This window comes from Planococcus citri, chromosome 5 (genome assembly GCF_950023065.1).
Source record: "Planococcus citri chromosome 5, ihPlaCitr1.1, whole genome shotgun sequence".
In the NCBI taxonomy this organism is placed as follows: Eukaryota; Metazoa; Arthropoda; class Insecta; order Hemiptera; family Pseudococcidae; genus Planococcus; species Planococcus citri.
Genome location: NC_088681.1, coordinates 18,207,800 through 18,226,294, shown reverse-complemented (window position 1 = coordinate 18,226,294; position 18,495 = coordinate 18,207,800). Strand labels below are relative to the sequence as shown.

At 33.3% G+C, this 18,495-nt stretch overlaps 1 protein-coding gene across 1 annotated transcript in view; it reads right to left on the bottom strand.

The window, feature by feature from the left end:
- Positions 1-17,008, bottom strand: part of LOC135846515 (uncharacterized) — a 540,933-nt gene extending 523,925 nt beyond the window's left edge. Inside the window, exon 1 of the mRNA XM_065365649.1 lies at positions 16,585-17,008. Coding sequence (XP_065221721.1) covers positions 16,585-16,639 — 55 coding nt within the window. The 5' untranslated portion in view covers positions 16,640-17,008. The remainder of the gene's footprint in view (positions 1-16,584) is intronic.
- Between the last annotated feature and the right edge of the window lie 1,487 nt (positions 17,009-18,495).

Genomic DNA, 18,495 nt, shown 5'->3' with positions numbered 1-18,495 from the left:
CATCTGCCATGCCACGACGAATTAAATAACTCCCAAAATCCTCTGAACGAAGCCGCGCCTTTGAAAAATCATAACCATGGATGAAACGAGAATACGATGCGGTGGACCGCTGCGGGTATCTTCATTGTCGCAGTATGCTATAAATTTAAGCTGTTAAAATATCGCTGGCTGGCGCAAATACGAGTATTTTCATTCATAACTTTTGCGTATTTTTTTTTTCACTCCACTATTTTCAGTTCCTCGTAAAGATTTTATTAATTTAACATCCCCACGTCTTTTTTTTTCCATCGCAGTCCCACGTGGTCTTCGAGCTTTGTATGCATATCCAGACAGAAGGAGAGAGACAGAAGAGGAAAAAAAAATCGTCAACTCGACGGATATTACATTACTTCCGCGAGGCTTTTAATTTCATTTCGCTTCGGATTTTTTCCTCATTTTTTTCCCGACCCAAGCTTTCGCTAATTTTTAAAAGGCTAAAGATTAAAGAAAGCAGAAACGAAAACAAAAAGCCGACCCCGTCGAAAAAAACAGCAGAGACTGGCTATACTCGTATACGAGAACTATAAGAATAAAGCGCCGCGAAAAATTCGTTATGAAATTAACTCGGCCGAAGAAGGGAGAAAACCCTTGTATATTCTGGTCGAGTTTTTCATTTGTTTATCATCCGTTTGAATAGAATAAAATTCGCCGCAAGGTTGTCGGCAATTACGCTTTCTCGTTTTTCTTTATTATTTTTAATTAAGGTGGTAACTTGACTAGGTAAATAGGTATAGATTTTGGCGTGGTGTGTTTTTCGCCTACCTATATGTAAGGTTATACTCTTCCTGCTATGGAGTTTTTATCTCATTTTTACTTCAACTCTCGACATAACTTTTACTCCAACTCATTGGTTAATTTACGAAATGCTATGTTTTTTGAAAACGATACGATTTTCTACAACTTTTCCGTAGCTGGTGGCGATTTCCTACGCGTAATTTACGATGCTCGAGTTCGAATGATTAGATGGAATAAAAGCTCGATGACCGGAAGTTTGGTTCGGGTAGAATCGCATTTGGGAAATTTTTTTCACTGGTCGTGACTCGTGGAATATTTCTCAACGATCAAGTTTGATCTACCTATAATCTCAATAAAATTTTATGGTGTTAATTTTTCATCAAAAAGAACCAAATCAGGGCGTAAGGCTTTAAGATTTCAAAAAAAAAAAAAAAAAAAAAATGCGACCTGACACATTGGTGGATACTCCAGTAATTTTCAAAAAAGTCGCTGGAGGCTCCAAAATGATTTGAACCGATTTGAAGTTGTCTTCAGAGGGTGTTAAAATTGGAGAGCAGAGTAAATTTTGCCTTTCCATCTTTATTTGATGAAATTTTGGGGAAATTTCAAATTTTAAAAATCTACTGGAAGCTCCAGTAATTTTCAAAAAGTAGCTGGAGGCTCCAAAATGACTTGAAATTCACCTGCAGTCGACTTCATAACGTATTGAAATTAGTTTGCAGAATGAATTTCGGCTTTCAAGTTCCATTTGATAAAATTTTGTGGGAATTTCGAGTTTCAAAAATCTGCTGGAAGCTCCAGAACTGCTCAAAACGGATTGAAACAGTTTCCAATCGATTTGGCAGATCGAAAATAGGGGATATCCCGAATTTCAGCGTCCTAGGTCAATTTGGTAAAATTTTGATTTTTTCCAACATTTTTGGCCAAAATTTGATTTTTGAAAATTCACCAAAAATCGAAGAAGGCACTTTAGCACTTGAAATTTTGACAGGTGGTGAATTTTTGCCTGCTCTTTAGATTTACCTTTGCACTGTTTAAAAAATTTCGTGCAAGTCCTATGTTGTAACGCAAAATCCGCGATTTCAACTGACCTGTCAATCAAAATGGCCACCATTTTTTTAGTAGGGCCACTTTTTTTCTGAGGAAAAGGGCTACAAATGTTCCTTAGGACTCCCCCTTTAAGAAAAAAGTTGTCTCGGTGGATCGGCAGGGGGACGACTACCTAGTAAGGAGCCTCTCAAAGTTGAAAAAATATTAAAAAATGAGAATATCTGACTCAAAATCAGGGAACATCTTTTGAAAATATCTCTCACAAAACCTTTTTTACGGAAAAACCTTCGTTAGACCACCAAATAATGTTGACCCTCTTTTATGGAGTCCCCTCCCAAATTTGAGAAAATGAAAAAATATGAAAAGAAAAAATTGAAAATTTACGCATATCTGTATAAATTTGTTGAAAATGTTTCATTTCTGTGCAGAGTACTTTTAGATATCTACATTTTCAAGAAAATCCCACTTTGGTCCTCCAAATGATGTTGGTCTCAAATTCTTGAGTTACTTCGATTTTCTTAAGCAGGGTTTCCACTTCCGTTTTGAAAAAATCTCAGATTTTTCCATTTCAAAATAATCTTCCACATACAGAATATCCTTAAAAAAATTGATGCGAGGGGGATGGGGATGGTAATTTTTTTCAAATTTCCAAAATCAAGTTTTGACAACGAGAATAAGCAGCAACTTTATTTCATTTTTAAACAACTTTTTAGATTTCGAAATGAATTTTTTGTTTCAAGAATGATCTGAAGAGTGGTTCAAACTTCCTCATCTCCCCCTACCTACCATGGCCAAAAAATTTCTATTTGATTGTTTCAGTACATTTTTGAAATTCTTCTGAAATTTTAAATTGAAATCTTTGACATAAATACGATTCTCCAATGTCAGTTCTTTGAATTTGAGAATCATAAAACGCTTACTTGAATATTCTGCTAATTTTCCATAAGGAGTTCAGCACCAAAAAACTCTCTAATGTTAGAAACGGCGAACTCTGTAGATACATATAGACTTAGTAGATATCATATAAGTGATCTAAAATTTAGATTTATATAATTTATTTAATTTTTAGAGGTTTAAACCCCTCTTTACCTGTGTTTTCTGAATGTTACTCAAGTAACAGATCGAATAAATATTACTACTACTTTTTGGTCAATTTTTCGAGCCTTTTTGGTTACTAAAGTTAGGTACTTTGAAAAAAAATTGAGTACGAGTCCCGAAAGGTAATCACAGTAACAAAATGTATGTTCAAAAATGGAGGAAATCCTGTCTATGTCTGTTACAAGGCCTCTAAAGCACGAACATGAAAAAAGTATCAACTTGAGGGAGTCCATTATTTTTGGCAAGTCATTTTCCCTGACTTTTCCAAGTTTTGCAGACAAATTTTGCAGACCATTTTTTTCAATTTTCTACACTTATTCCCTCGTACTTTAATTAACGAAGACGTTTCCACGGAGTGGGGGGGGGGTTACTTCTTCTGACATAAAAAACAGCTTAACTTTGATCATCAACTATTTTTAATTTCAAAAAAATTTCAAACATGCAAGCGGTGGCGTTGCGCTCCAAATTCCGGAAGGGGGAGGGGGAGAGGGTGAATTGGATACAAAAATGCCAAATGAAAAGCCAAAAGTGGCGAGTGGTTTATTTTTTCGTTTTTAAAATTTTAAAATTTGAATGATGTTTTTTTTTTTTTTTTGAAGGAAGCTGATTTTGAAAAAGAAAACTACAGAACTGGCCCAAGCGACGGCAAAGGCTCTAGTAAATTTGTACTTCGTTAGGCATAAAAATAGCGGTTTTTTTGCTGGAAGTTTATTTTTTGCCTTTAAAACTTCATTTTTATTACATATCTAGAAATTTTCATCTTGCTTTCGAAAAAGAAAAGAAAAGAAGCCCCGAGTGAAGCGAGGGCAAATGCTTTCAAAAATTTGTGTTTCGAGAAGTAAAAAATAATGTTTTCTTTTCATCATAGGCCCTCATTTGAAATTTTCAATTGATCGTTTTTTCAGAATTTCAGGGATTTTGGGTGAAAATTACGGAATCCCTTGACTTTTCCAGACCGACCAAATTCCCTGACTTTTCCCAGGTTTTTCAAGTTTACCAGGAGAAATGGGCACCCCGAACTTACTTCAATTTTTTGGTCAAAAAATTCTTAAATTGAAGGGCTCAGTTCCAAGTTTTGGCCTAAGTCCATTTTTTCCATTTTTGAGTCAGCAGCGCCATCTGGTGGCACAGGTCGGTTAACACCTATAGAAGTTGTCCCAACACCTGTCATTACTTTTTTCGCTCAGGAGCGCTGTTTTGCCTGCTCGAAAAAAAAAGCCAATTATCCCAAAGTGGCCTAAATAATACATTTTTTCAAAATCTATGTAAAGAAGTGCAGTTTTTTGAAAGTTTTTCAATAATTTCATTACGATTTCGAGTGAAGAATTGTATTTTTTCAATGGTAGAAAATATGAAGACCAAAATATGTTCTTATTCAAAACCTGATTAAAATTAAAATAAATTTCAATATTTTTGATATTTTTGTTTCAATTCTTTTTTACTCATTTTTTTCCAGAATAGACGAAATTTGAAGGTGCTTTGAATGAAATTTTTTCAGAAATGTATTGAATGATAATTCGTGAATTTTTTTTTTAAACGTATTTTTTCAGCTCTTTTTCAGAATTTTTAACGTCAGATAATTCCAAAGTGACCTAAGTCCACTTATTCTGACTCTTTGGTGCGCTCTGGAGCTGAAAATACGCAAATTAAAAAAATACCAATACGGTACTTTAAAGCAGAAAGATCAAGCTTCACAACCATATAATCACATCATATATTATTGAAGCGGAAGGGCGAGGAAAACAGTTAGGTATTTACGTTTTTCTCGAAATGGAAAAAATGGACTTAGGCCGATTTGGAACTGAGCCCTTCAATTACTTGGGATGATGATCGCTGTTTTCAAAAATTAAAAAATTATAGGGCAGCTTCTTTTCCAAAAAGACCTCGATGAATACAACGTTATTATTCGATGTTCAGCTCACACATATTCTCAAGTTTTAGAATAAAAATTCTCTGATTGCCAAAAAATAACACTAAAAATGACTATACCCATGTCCCAATTCGTAGCTCTCACACAGGGGGAGGGGGGGGTGATGAGGATATTTTTCAACAATCTGCCATCAGTGTTCGCAGCCTATAAACTCTTGTGTTTCAAAGCTCTTCACCATCAACAAAAAATAAGCCCCTTGAAAAAATTACTCGCAAGTTGGAAAAAAATCTGAAACAATTTTAGCTCTTGGAAGTATTTTGCCTTTGCTTTTATTTCGTATTATTTGACGTCGGTACGTAATTGTTTTTTCTACGTCGGTCGGTATTCGTGGATTTTTTTTTTACATTTTCATCTTATATCTGGCTTAGGCCGGGCTGCTGTGCGGTACGGTACGATGTTGAATTGGACGAACAATGTTTAACGTTTGATTATATCAAACATTGTAATTCGATTCGCTTTAATTTAAACAAACGCTAATGAACAAAAGGGCAACGTTAAGGTAATTGTGTTAGGAGCGGAGTTAAAGTAATCAGGGAAATTATATTTTTACACTTTCGTTCACATCGCGCTTTATATAAAGAGAAAGAGAGAAGAGTGTTTTAATTTTATTAATCACACGCCGTTGTGTAGAAAATTTTTCCAACAATAAAGAACGTCCGACCGAAACGTCGTCGTCTATAAAGGTGTACGCGGGTGAACCTCTATCCATTGTACGTGATAATCAGAGCACTCGGAGGGGAGGATGAGCAAAAGAGGGCCAAAAAAGAAAATACCGAACGGGGAGGCGGCGATGAACCGACAGAAGAAGAAGAAGAAAAGGGTAAATATAGGCAAGAGGGTCGCGCTTATAAGGTGAGGCTGTTCGCGTCAGGCAACAGGTGAAATACCGTACACAGATCTTAGATAAGGAGAGACGACGACGACTACGACGTCAGCGTCATTTCATAGTGTCAATTCTTAAACGACGTACTTCATTTTTCTAACGAGATAACCTCTTTCATACCCTCAACTTCGCACTGTTTGCCTTTGCAAAGGGTAAAGCGGCGACGGAGGAGGCCAATTATTCGCCGACAAAAGCCACCCTCCGATCAGCTTAACACCTTCGCCTTCCTACCTGCCTCTTTCTAGTTGTTTTTTTTTTCGCTTCTCATTTTCACCTCGGTAGGCTTTCTCTGCGAATCGGTAATAATTTGATTAAACGGTTCTCATCTACTTGAAAATTTTTCATCGCGAACAATCATCCCTGCCGGCCGCGTTTCTCGCCGATTGCGTATTCTTCTCGTCAGTCTCGCCCCTGACACCGCAGCAACCGAGTAATATACCAAACTTTACGGGTTATTACTAAAGAACAATAACACCTGAGAAGATATAGACTCTTGGTGAACGGTTTTTCAAACTTCGTTCAAAGAGTCAAAGTGACTCTCGCTTTCGATGAAGTTGGCGAAATTAAAAATTAATTTTTTCTTCACTTCGTTGGCTTAAAAGACTATCCTACCGTTGAATGGAAGTTTGGGGTAATTTTCGAAGCCATTTTCGAGTATAGTTAAAAATTAGAATGAAACTTTTCTGCCGTCGACGTTTTCGTCTTCGTTTTTGCGAGTTTTCAATAATACTCGTACAAAAAAAAACCTTGCCATCGCGCTTAAAGGTCACTCCTCTTTTTGGCAATTTTAGCGTGGGTTCGATAACGAACGTTTATATAGAAGGGAAGTTATTCAGCTGTGTTCTGGCCCAGAGTGTGGTGAAGGGAAGGGTAAGTAAGTTGTGAACTGATGAAGAAAATGCGAATAGGGAAATACATATTTTTAGTACGAGGCGATGAGGTTCTTCATTTTCTGGAGGCTATGCCAGCAAAGATGGATAATAAAAAAATTTTAATAAAATAAAAATCAACGAAACAAGGAACCAGCAGTTTGAAGGTCGCAGATGGATTTAATTTTGTTTTTTTCGGAACTGGATAGCCTTTCAGTGGTTCTCTGTGAATATTCTAGTTGCTCAATTCGAAAAACTGTGACCCTGAGAAAAATGTCCAAACTTTTGAAAACGATTTTCGTGATAGAGGATGCCGAAAAATCATCAAAATCGAAGTAATTTTCAAAATGACATCTCAACACTCTTAAAGGACATAGAAGTCTAAAAAAATGTGACAGAAATTCGAAAAATTTCAGAATTGAAGCTTTTACACTAACGATTGTTATGCTTGAAAACTATTGAAAAGTGTTGCACCTGTACAAAAAAATAAGAGATTCTTGAAATCGTTTAAATTTTTTTTGGTGTGTTGAAATTAGAAATTTCTTTTTTTTGTGTAGAATTTTTCCTTTTCGCGATTATTTCAAAAAAATTCTTTCGCGGCGATTTTAAATTAATTTTTTTCGTGGTGATTGAAAATTAATTTTTTGAAGGTGATGTGGAATAAAATTTTTGGTTGGATTTTTAAAATTCGATTTTTGATTCAACGAATATGTTGTTACTGATGATACTTTCCAGGACTCGTACTCAATTTTTTCCAAAAAAAAAAGTAACTTTAGAAACCAAAAAAGCTCAAAAAAAAAAATACTTGAACAAAAAGTAACCAAAAAAAGTCACAAAACGTACTAAAGCAACACATTTTAATGTAAAAAAAATTATAAGAAAAACAACATTACAAATTGAAATGTTAATTGGTTTTCAAAATCTAAAAAGTTGAACTATTTCAAAACTTATTGACAAAAACGAGACTAATCAGCAATTTTTGGCAAAAAAATGGCAAGAAGCCAGACTTTGACAACTTTAACAAAAGGAAGAGCTATTTGGCAATTTCTAGCATAGAAGTTGAACTCTTGAATAATTTATGGTAAAAAGTGAAACTTTTTGGAATTTTTTGGAAAAAAAATAATTTTTGGAATTTTGTTCAGAAAACAAAGATTTTTTGACAATTTTAGCAAAAAACGGGCCTTTTTGGGAATTTTTGAAAAAAATATCAGCTTTTGGATTTCGTTTAATTTTTGGGAAGAAAAAAAGTAAATTTTCAAATTTAGCAAAAATTTAACAATATCAACAAGAAGCAGCAGTTTTTGGGAATTATTGCCAAAAAAACACTTTCCTTCGAAATTAAGTATAATTGCACAGAAAAAGAAAAGGCGAGTTTTTTTTTGAGTTTTCAGGTAAAAAAATGAGACTTTTCTGCTATTTTTTTTGGCAATTTCAAGTAAGAAAACGAGAATTTTAATTTCTTCAGCTAAAAATATAGATTTCTGGCAATTTTTGTTTTTTCCCCAGAAAAGTTCAACTTTTTGCAATTTTGCAAAAAAACGAAAATTTTTGTCAATTTTTGAAAAAGGGAGAACTTTTGATCATTTTTGCAAAAACAAGACTTGCAATTTAGCAAAAAGCAGGACTTTCCGAATTTCTTTGCAAAAAAACGACAATTTACAGCAAGAAAAGAGACTATGTATTTGATAATTTTGACAAAATTGGTGCTTTTTTGGTATTTTCGAGAGCGAGCGAGACTTTGATACTCGTAATTTTAGCAAAAGACAGAGTAATTCATATCAAAAAACATTAAATTTTTTAAAAATTGTGCAAAAAGTAACACAACTGAGTAGGTGGTTGTGCACTTCAAAATTTTTGAAAACAACGAAAATCTGTTCAAGAATCTTTAGTTTATGTATCAAAATAAATGATCTGATTTGGGACATGAGAGACTTGAAATTAGCTGGAAAAGCGAGTTTGAACGCTCTCAAAATTTTCTCAAGGTTTTTGAAGCTTGAAACAATCTTTTCGAAGCTGAAAAAGCGAACCAATTCGATGACAAACTGCTTGAAAATGAAAAAAGTTGGTATACTGATCTTACAAATTAAGGGACAGTCCCTCCAACATCATCCAACTGTACACAAACTGATGGATGGCAAGGGTCAGAGATACTTTATCACAAAATTAGACTCATTCCACTACCACTTAAATCATAAAAATTAAGATTCAAAATCAATACTGCGAAAGTTCAACTTTTCATGATGAATGAAAAAACTGAAGACCACCTAAAATATGGAAAAAAAATTAAGCATAGACACCTGTTCGTCTCCTTTTCAACGAATTAATTTTTTAAAATCGGATCTGAACACCCCTTAAAATCCATTTCACGCTTTCCGTTTTGAAAAATTGAAGAACTCGCAAAGAACACGAAATCGCCACAAATGTTAATTTTAGATTCGTAATTACAACGACCGTTTCGATAAAACTTGAAAAAATTTCAATTTCTCGAATATAACACGAACAATAGGAACGAGAAAAGTGGTATTTCGCACGCATACTCTAAAATTATAATTTATAAATATGAAAAAATAGCTTTCGATAATATTTACGTCTCAAACCCACAAAAATTTTCAAGACGATTTGGTAAGAGTCAATATTAAGGTAGGAGTAGGAGAGAATCAACAATTAACAACGCTTTTTTGATGTCTAGACTCAACTCCACTTTCAACAACCTCTTCTCCTCTTGTCAACTACTAGCAAAGAAAAACAGAAAGTTTGGGGTATTCAAATTTATTACACGATAGACTGTTTTTTTTCGGAAAATTTTCGCATTTACATTATTATTTCATTTGGTAATGTGACGGAGGAAAAATCGAGAGGGAAATTTCCATAATTCAAACATCACGGTTAAGAGGAAATTTTTCACAGAAATGTTGCGAATCTGCAAAAAAATTCGAAGTAACGACACGATCACGATGTTTTTCTTCTTTTAAATGCTAAGGTACGAATATCTGTGGAAAAATGTGGATTCCTGCTCGTATATGCATATCAAAGTTTTTTCCGACTTGAGTAGGTACGACTAAAATGATTATTTGATTCAGGGAGGAATTCACAAAAAGGAAAAGGAAAAAAAAAAGAGGATTGTGGTAACTATTGACAATTTTATTCATAACTGGGTTCTGTTTTCTGTTTCAAATGTGTGGAATATTTTAGATGACAATTTGGTATAAAATATGTAGAAACGATACGTTTATGACCGGGTATTTTTCAATGAATAAAAAAATATTTCGTAATTCGAGGATCTATCAACTTCATTAAAAATGAATCTGCTTCAAGGCTGTGCCCAGCTATTAAAAAAATAATAACACGAACAAAAAACTAAATTATAAAATTGAACCAATATTAAACTGAATTGAAAAGAACCTCTCTTTTTATTTCTATTCGCCTTAAATTTTGCAAACTTCTCTTTCAAATTTTCAACCATTCTACAAAATGAAAAAAAAAAAATCAACGAGATTCAAAAATTTTGAAACAGATTCTTCTTCGTTCTCTCTCACTCATCGTTGCTTTTCTATTCCTTCGAAATTTAATTTGATTTCATTGTGCGCAATTGAAACAGCGATGAGGACAATTTCAGGCACGATATTTGTAATAATTTTTTTCAATCAAGTAGACAGAAATTTTCAGCAGCCTTTCAGTCGAGTTTTAATTAATTTTTTCTTTATTTTCGGTAGGTGTGCATTTCGGCATTTGGTACGGCATAAAGGTAAAGCTGGGTACCTCTATATTGTAGAAACTAAGAGTCAGAGACACAATAAAGGCGGGAAAGTGGCTATATTTCATAGGGTAGGTAGTAGGTACGTAACCCACACGAAAATTACTATAAACACGAAGAAAACGAAATGTGATTTCTATTCGAGTAAAGGTGGTGGGAAAATCTGGTAAAATTCCGCAGATGCTATAAGAAAAAGGTACACGAGATTAAAAATCCGCTAGCGAGTTTCTTATACAGGAGATGAAATAGTACAAATCTGCTGTCATAGAGGAAAAGGAGGAGATTAAGATTTTATTTTTCAATTTTTGCATTAATTAAACCATTTAATTCACAGGTCGAAAAACAAACACAGATATAACAATCGAATTCCACACACACCGAACCAAACAATCCTTCTTCTCATCACACTCGGGCCCAAAAAGACGAATAATAATCTCACCATCTTCGCCTGTATGCAGCTCGGGTTACCCACTTCCACGAACTCTCAAAACTTGACACAAACCAGAGAAAAAAATTACACACCGTATCGTGATTTATTTAACGAACGAAAACATCTTTATGTTTTAATAAATTACCGCCCGATGACCTTTTCTCAACCTGAACCTCTCGTCTCACACTCTCGTCAAATCGCTACTCGTTTTTTTCCTCTTCTCTTTCCTCCTTGGTTCGCTTCTTTGGCGCGTTTATGTGACTTGACTCGTCGTCGTCGTCGTCGTCGGTGGAGGAAAAATAAAAATGATTTATCAATGTCTACAAAAGCGCTTATACCACACTGGAATATCTTGGTCTTCGACGAAACTGCAGCCTTGACTTGGCTGCCGATAAAAAATGTATCTGAATTCGCGCGAACGAACGTGTACCAATGGGCTTGGGGTACACCTCGTGCCTTGCCCGATCTACCCCCATTCTTCGAAGATCGTTTCGGTTTTTGTTTATTTTTTTGGGTATGTGTGTAGAAGATATATCTACATTGTAGTATGTACTCGTAGTCGCACATACCGATATAAAATCCGTATGGTATGTACGAATGAAATATAGCTCGCAGACTATCTCTGTCTGACGTGTTTATGCACATTTTTTTAAATACTATATCATCGTTAAACAACACGATTCAATTCATTAACTGATTACAGTTGTACTATTACTGATAAGTATAGAGGTACCCCGCCATACATTATCATCCTGCTTAATCGTTCGTTAATAAATTCGTGGATTGTTTATCGAATGATAACAATCATTCGATCATTTCGTTGATACGTAACGATAGCTGGATTTTAAACATCGGAAATTAGCACAAATGAGGAGGAAAAAATCAACATTTCAAAGAAGAACGAACTTGCAATATTTTTTGAATTGAAAACTATTTGATTGAACAAATGATTGGATGATAGGAGATCGAACACAGATTGAAGCAAACTGTAGGTTTCGAAAGTTTTTTCCAGCGATATGAGAATTCAAAATTTTTTCAATTGAGTTGCTTGAAAACAGATTTGAATTTATGGAAAAAAGGGTTTTTTTGAAAATTTCAAAAAAAAGTCACTTTTTAAAAATATTCGTAAAAACTACTACACATTTTAGCAATTTTGACAAAAAATGGAATATTTTTGAAAATTCTGTGTTAGCTGAATAAAAAAATTTTTTAACAACTTTTACCAAAAAAAAAAAAGATGCTTGAAAAAATACGACAAAAATGGGCATCTTTAGGACTTTTTTTAAATACGAGTTATTATCACAAAAATCAACATTTTTTGGACATGGGAAAATTTTGGGATGTTTTAGCATGAAAAACAGAACTTTCTCAAGCAGAATACACGAGCAATTAGTCATTGGACGCTCTGCACAAAAAAACCACAATAATTGCATTATAATTTTTTTTTCGAGGACGAATTTTTGAAGATTACTTCAAAAATGCTACCTGAAGTTCCAAAAAATGACTTCTACAAATTTCCAAAACGTTCTTTTCATTGGGTTAAATAATAAAAATGCGAAAAAAATCTCCCTCCCCGAGCACAAATCTCCAAAAATTTCTCGATTTTGCCCTTTTGATCACAAAACTTCATAGTATATCGAAATTTTTAAAAGGAAATTGTTTTATTTATTTATTCATTTTATTTTACGGGTGCCATATACAGCTACCTACTGAGGCTAGGTAAATAGTGATAGATAAACATAATATAAAATCATCACTTTTCCATTTTTTTTTTTTTTTTTTGAAAGTTCCAGCTTGCATTAAGTCTGCAGTACAGTTCACAACTCACGATCAGATTATTCCTCAATCCTCATGTTTTCAAATTTCTAAGCGACAACGAAACTCGATTTTAGTACCAGAAAGTGTTGAATAATTTTTGGATTAGGTAGGTGACTAAATAAAACTTTGAACTGTGAAATGCAAGCAATGAAAAAATTCAGCTCTGGAAGAAAGGTTCTGAAAAAAAAATTCAAGTCACTCAATAGCTCTGAAAACTGTAAAATGAATGAAAAATGCATCAAAGTGAGAAAAAATGTCATTATCAGGGCTTTTTTTGTGGGAATAAAGCGCAGGGCCCCAAAGGAAAGTTTAAAATTTTGAAAAATTGCCATGAAAACTAAAAAATGAAAAAAATAATAAATTTTGGTAACTTTTTCAAAAAATTTGGAAATTGCTCTAAATCTAAAATTTACTCGTAGGATTCCAGTTTGTACCTTAGTTCTTAGTAGGTACCTACTTAGCTCTAGCTCGTACTTAAATTGAAACGAAAGTTACTTTATTATACCTATTTTTAAAAATATTTATTTACTTAAACAAGACAAAAATAATTTCAGCACTTCGATTTTTTCTCAAAATACAGTGGGGGGGGGGGGGGGGGGGGGTGAAAATTAGGGACTCGCAACTTCAATTGAGCTTCCCCCCCCAGAAGGAAATACAAAAAAAGGTCTGGTCATTATTATGCATTTTTAAAGATTGGAAACCGTAATTGTTCCAATATTTTGAGAGTTCAATTTAGCAGGGTGACTACTAAATTTGCTAAACTGTATTTCTCGATTTTTTTTCGATTTGTCATCTTCCGAAATTTTTGGATTGGCAGTACCCTCTTCCCCTCCTTCTCAAAAAAAAACAATATTGCACTTTTGGAACAAAAAAAAACTACCCTTTACTCGCAAAAAAGCAAGAGAACGTGTTTCTACGTATTTGAGTGCATTTTCTTTAATTTCTCATTTGCTATGCTCGAAGAAAAGTTCAACAATATGCTACTCGTAATTGTAATAGGTACTATTTAGGAACAATTTTGCCATTTTTCGATGATTTTTTAGTATACGAGTAGGTATTTCTATAGAGATTTTCAACTTTTCCCAACCTTAAAGTCGATTTCTAGACTTTTTTCAATTTTCTCGACTGCTTGCTATACTTACTTATTGTTTTAAGAATTGAAAAAACAAAATTGTTTACACTTAATTCAATTAAATATTTTTTTAACAAAACAATTATTCCAAAAAATTGAGGTTTGAAATCGAAACTTACTCAAAAAAAAAAAATCAAAAATCTGATAAACCTACGATTTTTGACAAATGGAATGATTCTATAATTATATGAGGCTTTTTAAGAAGTTGGAAATTTTAAAAAAGAAACTGCATATTTTTTCAGTTAAAATTTCGACTGAAATCAACTTTAAAAAAATTAATAAACGATTAATACAATTCTTCGAATTCGATTTCTTCATTAATTAAATATGTGAATTTTTTTGAAAATTGTGAATTATCGTTTCACGATTTTCAAAATTTTGAGTTTTCGAATGGGCCAAAATCTGTTAAAACCTAAAGGGCTAAATTTTGAAAAACGAACTACCAAAGAAAAAAATGTTGATGATTTTTTCAATTCTGGCAGTAATGTGCATGCCAAACAGTAGTTTACAAAAAACAGAGTCAATAATGGGTTCACTTGTTAAAATAAAGTAAGTATAATAAACTCGTCTCATTCTGAAAGAAAATATTTCAGTGAAATTGATCAATTTTGAATTTGAAAAAAAAATCCGTTTGGCTAAAAAAATGACTCAAAAACCCCAAGTTACAAAAATTCTCAAATTATCCCAATTTATTCGAATCTCGAAATTCGAAAACTGTTGCAATTTAATTACGACTGGTCGTTTTTTAAGCTATTTAATGTTTTTCCAAGATGCAAAATAATGAACGTAAGATATTGTTAAAAAATATCCATTACATATTTCAGGTAAAAAAATAATTATTCGAGCCTGAAATTCAAAAAATTACTCATCGTCGCTTAGATTCAAAATATTATGCAATTACAAAAATAGAATTCGATTTTTTTTAATTCTCAGAAAATCATGTTGTGACTTGAAACAAATTTTTGAACTATTTTCGTTTATTTAGGCAAAAACCTTTCATAATTTTGCATGTTGCTCAATTTTCCCTCTTCTCCCACCCTTTCTCATCTATTTTATGGCCTTTAAAAATTACAACTTGTTGCAAAATTCAGTTGCCTGCTGCAGTTCTTTTGATTTGAAGATGGTCAATTTCACCATCAATTTTTTGATACGCAGTTGAAAAAAAATCAAGATGAACAAAATGATTAATTCGTTTTCAATTCCACCTCATAGCTAGAATTTCCGTAATCCGTAAGCACGAATTTAAAGAATCAGACTTTCATTTTTTCCAATTTTCATAATCAGAGTGTCTACCAAAATTTGATATACGAAAATCGCGACTTTTCACGACTTTTTTCAGTACTCCCGTCCCCCACCTCCTTGTTATTCAACAAAAAAACCTGGGTTTTCAATTAAGTTCGCAGTTTTTTTGGGGAGTATTTGGCCAATTTTTAATAGTCCTCACATGACGTAAAAAAATGTATGAAATACATACTCCGTACTAAAAAAATAATTATGAAAAAAATTGAAAACTTCATTTTTAATTCAGGACGATTTTTACGCGACTTTTTCACAACTTTCGTCACTTTTGGTATAGACAGACACTCTGAAATACGTAATTTTGCTTTTTTATAAGGAGCACATTTCATTTTATTTTTTAAATAACTCCGAAAGATTATTTGTGTGCATGATTCGAACATGAAAATGCATAATTTATATGCAGTAATTCACAAGGAGAAAAAATTCCATAAAATTACCTACCACTCATTTGTCTTCATTTCCTCTGAAAAAAATTGGTTGGAAAAAAATTTTGACATTTTGACATAGGTGATTGATGATCAAAAATATCCGACGAGATAAAATTTCACATTCTTTTCAATTTTACAACTAAAGAAAAAAACTCGTTTTCAATTTTTTTTACATTTTTTTTCGGAAAAGTGGCTCAGAAATGAACAAATCAGATTTTAACGCGAAATTTTCCTCATCTTCGAAACACTAAATTCTCGCCCCAAAACGAAATATCTACTCTCGATCTCAAAATAAAAATTATTATAGCTCGAAGATTCATCAATCATACGACTTTGAAATAGCTCACATTCGCAATAAATTTTCCACCCGAAATAAATCCTCTATACTAAAACCACCTTGAAAACCCTACGACACTCAGCTTCCGCTATCACAGTCGAAAACAAACTCCCAATACCCTCGGTGACATCGTTTCATACATGAATAAAAAAAATATTTCACTCGCACCACACATCCGAACTTATATGAAACCGCTTCTACTTCACAGGCACGCGACTCAAACAGGTGTTCGGGATCTTGTTAGTTTTTAGCTGGATTATCTCCTTCCTCCCACACACAAAAGACGAACAGCTACGACCACACAACACCGCAGATGTACTGACAAGCGAAGCGTTTAATTTGGGGGGACAAGGCACCTAAGTCAAATTACTATAGGCATACAGCATACGATAATTATTACGCCAAAGTAAACAAATTTGTTTGCTCTGGATACCGATGCTATACACATTAATCCCCGCAAATAGCTTCATACACGAATTATAAGCATCAGGGAACTGGGCTGTAAGTAGGTAAATAATAAATACACGTACCGATGCATTAATAAATTAGGGTATTTCGTCCGAAAATATAAAAGGTTGTGTTTTAAAACACTCGTTGAATTTTTTACTCCGTACGTATATTTTTTTCAACTCAAAAATTCGAAATTATTTTTTAAAATTTATCGACCAAACCCGAAAAAAAAATTTCTCGTAAAAAAATTTCAACACAAAGGCAACCTAAATTTAATTTCTTGAACAAAATTTCTTTTCGAATAATGGCGCGAAAAAATGCCAACGTCTTACCTTTAATATAAACGAAGAAAACGACGAGACTCCAAAATTCACTGGTGAAATACATTTTGCCTTTAAATACCGTTGGAAAAATTCCCTTAATGGCAAACACGTCTTGGAAAAATTCTAACGAAAAATTTCATCGAAATGGAAATCCATCTTGAATATATTCTTCTCCGCTATAAATATTATTTTCGTTTACTAATTCTATACAACCGAAAAAATACAACAGATATTCCACCACTGTCGATCACAATCACCAAAACGAAAAAAATTACTCTCCAATAAAAATATACCGAAAAATGAAAAACAAAAAAATGCCAACTTGAGCGAGAAAAAAATATGAAAAATTACGCGATAATTTACGTAATATTCGAAAATACGAGCACCCGAACGACGAGCACCAATACAGAAGCTACGATACCGACGACGATACTGTACTGATACACGTATCTGAACTCCTTAGCTTTTGGGAATATCATTTTGAGTGCAGCGACAGTGTTGCCATAAGCGGAACCGTTAATCGTAACGCATCCCGGTTTGCTTAGCGGTCATTTCCTTTATGTATACTCGTAATTAGTTCGCTAGTATTAGAGGCCTATAGGTATTTGCTATTTACGATTTGTTATCCTTTGGATGCTTTATAATGTGTATCATGAAGCTTGTCGTATACGATGATAAATCGATCTTTTAAAACTATGGTATTCTTCCCACCTTCGGATCTTCGTCATTTACCGAACGTTTTACTATTAGATTCTTCGCTTCGTTGAAGATTAATTGAATGTGTTCGAAAATATTGAAACTTGGATGATTGTCTCAAAATACAAGCCAGGTGGATAGGTAATTATGATATGCAGACATCTGTGAATTTTTAAAATTCGTTTGGGATTATGGAAAATGGTAGGTACCTTGGGTGAGAAAAGAATGCAACCTTTGGGAAATAAAAATAAAAGTGTCTCTGAGGGACCCAAAGAGGAGGACCAGAAGGCATTGTCTCTCTCAGATCGATTATTTAATTTTCTAAAACAATTTCAAATGCCATCCACTCATTAAAACTACGAAAATTATTCTAAAAAAATTCGTTGAAGTAGTTTGCACCCTTGCCTCACTGCCTGCAATTATTTTGGCTTCAACAAGAACGGAAACTTAGTTTATCTAAAAGCACAAATGCGGTTGATTAACTTTTTGTTTTTTTTTTTTTATTTTTTAGCTCTGAAATTCAATGAAAATTGTGAATTTTTGAAAACGTAACGAATTCAAAATAAAAGCTGTTTCAAGGGCAATTTTTAAATTTTTTCATGAAATATGAATTTTCTCAAGTAAAAAGAACCAATGAGAATAATTCTTTCGACTCAACTCCCACACAACAATAATCATCTAGTTTTAGACCATTCTAGAGTCAGGGCCACTGCGCCTGCGGGCCCAGGGCAAATATAATTTTTCCACATCCTAGGACAACACTAATACACAGATTTTTTGTGAAAGGGAGAGGAAGGGGTTTCAATTGAAAATTTACCGACTTGAATAGGGGAAAATGCCAATTTTGCCAATTGATATCATATTCATATGACTTATGAAAATTTTCATTTTCTGTTTCGGATTTTTGGGGACTCAAATGTGAATTTTTAAATTTTAAAACAAGGAACAAATTGGCCCGAGCAAAGGAAGGGCGTTATTTTTTGAAAATTTTATGTCGAGAGGACTAAAGTCAATGTTTTTTAGAAAGCGGATTTAAGAAAAAAAAGGAGAGAGAACGGACCCGAGCGAAGCGAGGACGAAATCTTTTGCAAATTTGTATTTTGAGAGAATTAAAAACGATATTTTTTTATAATTTTCAAAAAGTAAAGAAATCAGGCTCAAGTGAAGACAAAAGCTCTCGAGAATTTGTATTTCGAGAGGCATAAAAACGATTTTTTTTACTTA